General features: G+C 53.7%; 1 protein-coding gene across 1 annotated transcript in view; it reads left to right on the top strand.

Moving 5' to 3' along the window:
- Nucleotides 1-6: 6 nt before the first annotated feature.
- Nucleotides 7-7,348, top strand: part of Znf865 (zinc finger protein 865) — a 13,054-nt gene continuing 5,712 nt past the window's right edge. Inside the window, 3 exon segments of the mRNA XM_048791478.1 lie at nt 7-5,767; nt 5,942-6,204; nt 6,206-7,346. Of these exon segments, the coding sequence (XP_048647435.1) occupies nt 5,756-5,767; nt 5,942-6,204; nt 6,206-7,346 (1,416 nt within the window). The 5' untranslated portion in view covers nt 7-5,755.

The raw sequence follows: 7,348 nt of genomic DNA, 5'->3' as shown, positions 1-7,348 counted from the left end.
GGGCTCCGCCCTGGACTGCAGCGGTCCTCAGGACGCCCCCCCAGAACGTCAGTGCTTCTGTGCCGGGCGCTAGCCAGGGCCCCCACACACACCCTGCTCTCCAAAAGGCCGCTCCAGATGTGTCCCGCATGAACGCCCCCTGCTCGGACGGCTGCCAGAGCGCCTTCATTCGTGACGGTCCCCTCACCTGCCAGGCCCCCCACCAATGCTTTCTCTAGGATCTCTTTCACAGAGTTCACCGTCATTGCTTCTTTTGCAGGGCAGTCCCCCGATGCCACCAGCATTGCTCCTCTTCTAGTGCAGTGGCTCGTGAACCCTAAAGGACTGCCTCTGAAGAGGGCTGCATTCGTGCTTTGCGACATAACTGTCCCCCACTAACGATGATTACATACATTCCACTCCCGGAGCCCCTTTTGTCGTAAAAATGTTTTCTATTCGGATCAAAATGCTATTTACCCATGTAACCCCTCCTTAATTCCGCTCAAGAATACCCCTTTCAAACACACCCCTCAACGAACAGCTCCCTCTAGCGTTCTCCTTTAATACCCACATCTTTCCTCCTGCCACCCCCCCCTCCCAGGCCCCCAGCAGAAAAACCTGTCTGCTTAGCACCAGACTCTGCTCCTGCATTCATCCTGGCCTCCTCTGCCTTCAGTACTTCTGCTCTAGAACAGAGCACGGCAGTGGGACGTTCTTAGAATGCTCTCCTTCCCCTAGCCTTAGCCAGTTCTGTAGTCACTTGCAGCCAGCTTGCATGACACTTCCCTGGACTTCCTAGGGAAGGTTCCCTGGCTGCACCAGGGTGCAACACACCTCTTTCTGTAGACATTTGTTGTTCATGGAGTGACTATTCACCCTTCCAGGTCCAGGGCATATAGTTGGGAAGGAGAGAGGTGCAGACAGTTTTTCATCTTATGAAGTTTTAAAGTTTAATTAAGGCAGATCAGAAACAAAAAAAACAATAAGCAGTATAATGCTGGCTCTCCAGGAGGCTGGTGAGCCTCTTCAGAAGTGAAACCTGAATCATGAGAGGTAATTTAGCAAGGCAAAGATCTTGGTAAACAGCCAGGGGGGACAGGGCACTGTGACCATGGTGAGTAGAGGAGCAGTGGAGGAGGCTAGTGAGGGTGGAGCATGAAAATTGAAGGGAAGAGTGTTGCAGGGAAGGCTGATGGCAGAGAGCCTAGGACACCTCTTCTGGCCCAAGCCCGGAAGGCACATCATTCATTTGTTCACACACACACTTGCAGCTATTTTATGAGTGCCCACTTCACCCTAGAAATGCCACAAGAACAAAACAGGCAAAAATCCCAGTCCATGTGGACTGGATATGCTGTCAAGAGGGCAGACAACTAAAAATCAAAATCCATAGAAATACAAAGTCATATAGTGGGCTAAGGAGACAGAGTTATAGGGCTGGGGTTTTAGGAAGACCTCACCCAAGATTCCCTCACTCTCCAGTAAACCATAGGACAAAAAGTTAGATTTGGGTGTAAATTCCACTCCTCTGGACAATTGTAGCCCACCACAGGGCTGCTTTTAACACCCTCTCCCCAGGAGCAAATGATTAAGAGGGGCTACTAGGGCTCATAACTTAAAGCACTTTCTCTCTTCCCCTCCTTCATTAATTTAATCAATGAGTACTTATCAAGCCAGGCACTCTTGTTGGTCCTGAGAACAGAGTAGTGAACAAAATGTAAACATTGCTTCTGAGCTGGGTTTGGTGCCTATTATCTCAGTGACTTAGGAGGCTGAAGCAGGAGGATTGCAAGTTCAAGGCCAGCCTCAGCAACTTAGCAAGGTTCTAAGCAACTTGGTGAGAACCTGTGTCAAAAATTAAAAAGGACTGGGGTTTTAGTTCAGTGGTAAAGCACCCCAGGGTTCATTTTCCAGTATCTGCCACCCCCGTTGTTTTTTTTTTTTTTTCTCCGCCTCTGCAGTGGCACCAGCTTATGATCCCAGCTACTTGGAAGGCTGAGGCAGGAGGATTTTAGTTTGAGACCATGTGAGCAACTTAGCCAGATCCTGCCTCTATACAAAAAACGTTTTTTTAAAAGGGCTAGGGTTGTAACAGGCGGTTAGAGCAGTTTCCTTACATACGCAAGGCCCTGGGTTCAATTCCCAGTACTGAAAACAACAACAACAACAACAACAAAATATTGAAAAAAAACCAAAACAAAACAAAAACCACTCTCTCTGGAGAGGGAGACCAGCAAAACAAGACAGGCTGGCAGAACGTGTGGAGCATTAGGTGATGGTGGTGGAGGGAGATGAAGCAGTGGGGATGTGGGCCTGGCCGTGGGCTACAGTGGTCACCAAAAGCCAGTTTGAGAAGACAAAGTGGAGCAGACAGGAAGGAGGTGAGAGAAGGAGTCAGAGCACTTTGGGCAAGGCAGCAGCCCTGGGCATGGGTGGAGTGGACACACTGGTGTCTGTGGGGGCCTGTGGGGGAGGTGGAGGTCATCCTAAGGTCTCAGTTGTGCTCTGAGTAGAATCACTGTAGGGTTTTGATTAGAAGAAGGTCATGGTTTGACTCTAGTCCTATCTTTAAATGGGAATAGTAATGTTTATGAGTTTGTTGTGAAGTTGAGACAAGTCACATGAGTCAACAAAGAATAGAGTTAACAAATGTCAGTGGCTTACCATGGATTGGGTCCACCCAAGAGATTGAGATTAGGTGGCAGGGAGGTGGGTGAAGCAGATCATGTCTCCAGTATACAATGGAATGGGGGCTCCACCGTTGTCTTGGAAGGTAAAATACCGAAGGCATATGTAGGGAGTCACACCTGCTGTGTGATGTTGGGAGACTAATTTACCTCTTGGTTACTTTCTTAGTTACTTCCCTTGTATTTCAGAATCAATATGTGTAACCATCTGGGCATGGAGGCGCACACCTGTAATCCCAGCAACCCTGGATGATGAGGCAGTAGGTCCCAAATTCTGGGCCAGCCCGGGCAACTTAGACTCTGTCTCAAAATTTAAAAGTGGAAGTGGTGGGGGAGGCTGGGGATGCAGCTCGTTGGTAGAGTCCCCCGGGTTCATTTCCCAGTACCAGAAGGAAAAAACCACCAAATTAATTTAACTTGTCTCATAGGGTGTTTGGGAGGAGGGTTTAGAAGAGTGCTTGGCTGGTGGGAGGCTCTTACCCAGGGCTCCGTGCCTCTGTGCATCACTGTTAGATAACAACAGGCTGGAATTTCATCATGAGCGCTGTGTTGCAGCTGAATAGCTCACAGGTCCTGACATCAGAAAGAACTAGAATCAAGAACCTGGCTTCCCTCTTACTGGCTATGTGACCTTGGGGGAATAACTCAGCTCCTCAGTTCCCCACTTAGCAGATGGGACCAAGAATGGCGAGACTGTTGTGAGGCACTAAGGACATGGTACACATCAAACTGGGCCAATGTAGATGTGAGCGGTCACAGCTTTCACTGTGGGACCTCTCTCCCCACTATGCCTCTCTGCATAAAGCCCTTCTGTGACACATTTCCCCTCAGAGAGACAATGTGAAGCTCACTGAGTCCTCAGAAAGAGGAAGTATCTTATTTCCCACTGGAAGTCATCTTGAGACTGACCGTTCTCTCCCCACTAACCACCCCCCGCACCTGCCCACCTTACCCTCTGTGCCACAGCACTGTTCCCAGAGCCTGCTGTCTGCTCCCTGGGGAGCAGTCGCTTGTCCTGCACCTGCTTGCTCCACAGAGCTTCATCAGCTCGGGCGCTCGAGGCGGTCCTGTCCCTCTGGGCACTGCTTTGGCTGCATTTCTTCAGCTTTGGTGTGTTGTGGTTTTGTTTTCTTTCACTGCAAAAAGCATTTTCAAATTTCCCTTGTGATTTCTTCACGGACCCTTTGGAGATTTAGGAAGGGGTTTAATTTCTACATATCGGCAAGTATTTGTCAGGTGCCGACCCAGTGTCCATGAGTGCTGTGCTGGGTCCTGGGGTCACATTAGGGAACAAGATAGGCCAGGTCTGCGCTCTCAGTGAGAGCAGACAGTAAACACACAGCGAGGAGGACATCACCAGCCAGTGGCAGTGACTGGGATGTAGAGAAGAGTGGGATGGTGGCCTGGGAATGCCACCAGAAGGAGGCTCTGAGGAAGAACATTCCAGGCAGAAGGAAAGATCCATGTTGATTTTTTTTTTCCAAGATAGTAGCCAACACCCCCTCCTACCAGGTTCCTTGTGCAGACCTCCCTCATACCCAGAAGGATGTGGAATAAGAGGGAATAAGACTCCTGCCTCCACTCCCAGGACACAGCTTCTAGCTGCTCAGGCCAGTTGCTCCCTTATAGACTGTTGCTCTATGACCTTGAGCAAGTCACTTGGCCCCTCTGTGCCTCTATTTTCTCACCTTTACAATGGAGAGAACAAATATCCCATCTCAGTTTTGGTGGGATTCAGTGATTTAATGGGATAATGTGCTCAGAAAGGTGGGCAGCCTGTGGAAATGCCAGCCAGCCACAGCTGTTAGTAACAGGTAATGTCCACCTTCCCACCACCCCAAGTTGCTCCCCTAAGCCCAGCATTCCTGCACTGAGTGTTTTCTCCTAACCCCTGGGGCCCGACCTAGGTTCTGCCTTTGCTCCTTCTGGAGAGAGATTAAATGGAGAAAGTATGAAGGGCATGGAATGTCAAGCCTTGTCCAAGGACAAGGACACTCAGAGCTGGAGATAAAAATACCGGTGGACAGGGGTTGGAGGAGGCACTCACCTTTTACCTGTGGGAGGAGAGAACCTGCCATGCTGACAAAGGATGAGGGTCTGTGTCTTGGGAGGCCCCTAGGTTCCTAAAGTGGGCTGGACACTGAGCCAGGCCTCAAGGGTAGGGATGATGGGCATGTAGCAGACCCCATGGGCACCTCTCTTATTGGCTCAAAGGCTGGCTGGGTCCTGAGAACTCAGAGCCGCTGCAGGAGCCAGTGCTGGGGCGACTGTTCAGACAGGACAGCTGCAGTCTGGGACGTTAAGTACTCCTAGGCAGATGCTGGGAGTGCTTGCTTGAGCTCCCCCAGGTGTGTGATGTCATCAGGGCTGTGTGCAAAGCTCAGGGGACAGATGTGTTCCATTATGTGCTGTGTCAGCCTCTTCAGTCCCCCTGCAGTTCAGGACTTCCAGCCCTGTTTCAAACATGGAGAAAGCGTGGACCCCAGCAGATGGCATTAGACCCCATGTCTTCCCAGTCGCAGGGCCTGTGAGGTGCTGTCTGGATCAGGCTGTCCTCCAGAAACACCAGCACCCTTGCAAGCAGACGCTTCTTCCCACCTTGAATTCCTGGAGAGCCCCTTCCCCAGGACCGCCTCTTCCTGTTCTCTTGCCTTCTCCTGACTTCCCTTTTCTACTCCTAGAAGCAGTAGCGGTAACGACACGTGGTGATACTTTCCATTCATGCCAGCAGCACTTTACCTCGAGAGCTTCCACGTGCCAACACTGCGTCCTCGTAACAGCCCTGTGGCCTAGGGATATGCTCTTCTTCCCCCTTTGGAGATGAGGTGGTCGCTTAGTTAGAAAGTGGCAGGGCTTAGATTTGAACTTGGCATTCTCGCTCCGGAGCCCACTCTCTGAATCACTCTGACAGAGCTGCTGTTACCCTCATTTCACAGAGGCAAGCAAGTCCTGAGGGGACTGAGAACAGAAAGTGGAACCCGAGGTGACAGAGAGTCTTAGAACTGAGATCAGAGGCTCCCCCAGTGCCAGGGGAGCTAGACTGAGAAGGAGAGAATGGACTTGCAGGTGGTGAGGGGGAGGATCTGGAGATGGACTGGGAGGTATGTGAGGTCCCTGGAAAAGCTGGGGAGAGATGGAGGGAAGTGGGAAAGGGAGGGGAGGGCCGGGGCTGGTGCAGTGAGAGGGAAAGTTGGGGGACAAGAGGCTGGATACACAGCTCCCTTTGCTGGCCAGGGGCCTGCTGCCTTTCCTCAGCCCAATCCTCCTCTTTACAGGGTCTCCCTTCTCCCCATCTGCCAGAAATGGAGGCAAACCCGGCAGGCAGCAGCGCCGGGGGTGGTGGGAGCAGCGGCATCGGGGGCGAGGACGGGGTTCATTTCCAGAGCTACCCATTTGACTTCTTGGAATTCCTCAACCACCAGCGCTTTGAGCCCATGGAACTGTACGGGGAGCATGCCAAGGCCGTGGCAGCCCTGCCCTGTGCCCCGGGGCCCCTACCTCAGCCTCCGCCCCAGCCCCCACCTCCCCAATATGACTACACCCCAATCTACTTTCAAACCCAAGGCGGAGGCTCCTTCCTCCTCCTCCTCCTCATCCTCATCCTCTTCCTCCTCCTCCTCGTCGTCCTCCTCCTCATCGTCCTCCTCTTCTCAAGCCAAGAAGCCAGATCCGCCCCTGCCACCCGCTTTTGGGGCCCCTCCGCCTCCGCTCTTTGACGCTGCCTTCCCTGCCCCACAGTGGGGTATCGTTGACCTCTCGGGACACCAGCACCTGTTTGGAAACCTGAAACGAGGAGGGCCGGCTTCTGGGCCGGGGGTAGCACCTGGGCTAGGTGCTCCAACAGGTGCACCGGGGCCACTTCCAGCCCCCTCGCAGACCCCACCAGGACCCGCCGCAGGGGCGGCCTGCGACCCAACCAAGGATGACAAGGGCTACTTCCGGAGGCTGAAATACCTGATGGAGAGGCGCTTCCCCTGCGGTGTGTGCCAGAAGTCCTTCAAGCAGTCCTCGCACCTGGTGCAGCACATGCTAGTCCACTCCGGGGAGAGGCCTTACGAATGCGGCGTCTGTGGCCGCACCTACAACCATGTCTCCAGCCTCATACGCCACCGCCGCTGTCACAAGGATGTGCCACCAGCTGCCGGGGGTCCACCACAGCCCGGACCCCCACTCCCTCAACTGGGTCTCCCAGTCCCCACAGCCAGTGCAGCGGCTGCTGTCCCCACCACGGTTTCCTCTGGCCCCCCAGCCACACCTTCCGCGCCTGCCACCTCTGGGGATGCCAACACCGCCCCCACTGCCCCTGCAGGCGTTGGCGTGCCCCCTCCGTCCACTACAGGTGGTGAGGGCCCATTTGCCTGCCCACTCTGCTGGAAGGTGTTCAAGAAGCCCAGCCACCTTCACCAGCACCAGATCATCCATACGGGCGAGAAGCCCTTCTCCTGCTCCGTGTGCAGCAAGAGCTTCAACCGGAGAGAGAGCCTCAAGCGGCACGTGAAGACACACTCCGCAGACCTCCTGCGCCTCCCCTGCGGCATTTGCGGCAAGGCCTTCCGGGATGCCTCCTACCTCCTCAAGCACCAGGCGGCCCACGCGGGGGCGGGGAGCCCTCGGCCGGTGTACCCTTGTGACCTGTGTGGCAAGTCCTACTCAGCGCCGCAGAGCCTACTTCGGCACAAGGC

The sequence above is a fragment of the Marmota marmota genome, unplaced genomic scaffold (assembly GCF_001458135.2).
Source record: "Marmota marmota marmota unplaced genomic scaffold, marMar, whole genome shotgun sequence".
Classification (NCBI taxonomy): domain Eukaryota; kingdom Metazoa; phylum Chordata; class Mammalia; order Rodentia; family Sciuridae; genus Marmota; species Marmota marmota.
The sequence above is the reverse complement of the archived record's forward strand: the minus strand, read 5'-3'. Positions and strand labels throughout refer to the sequence as shown.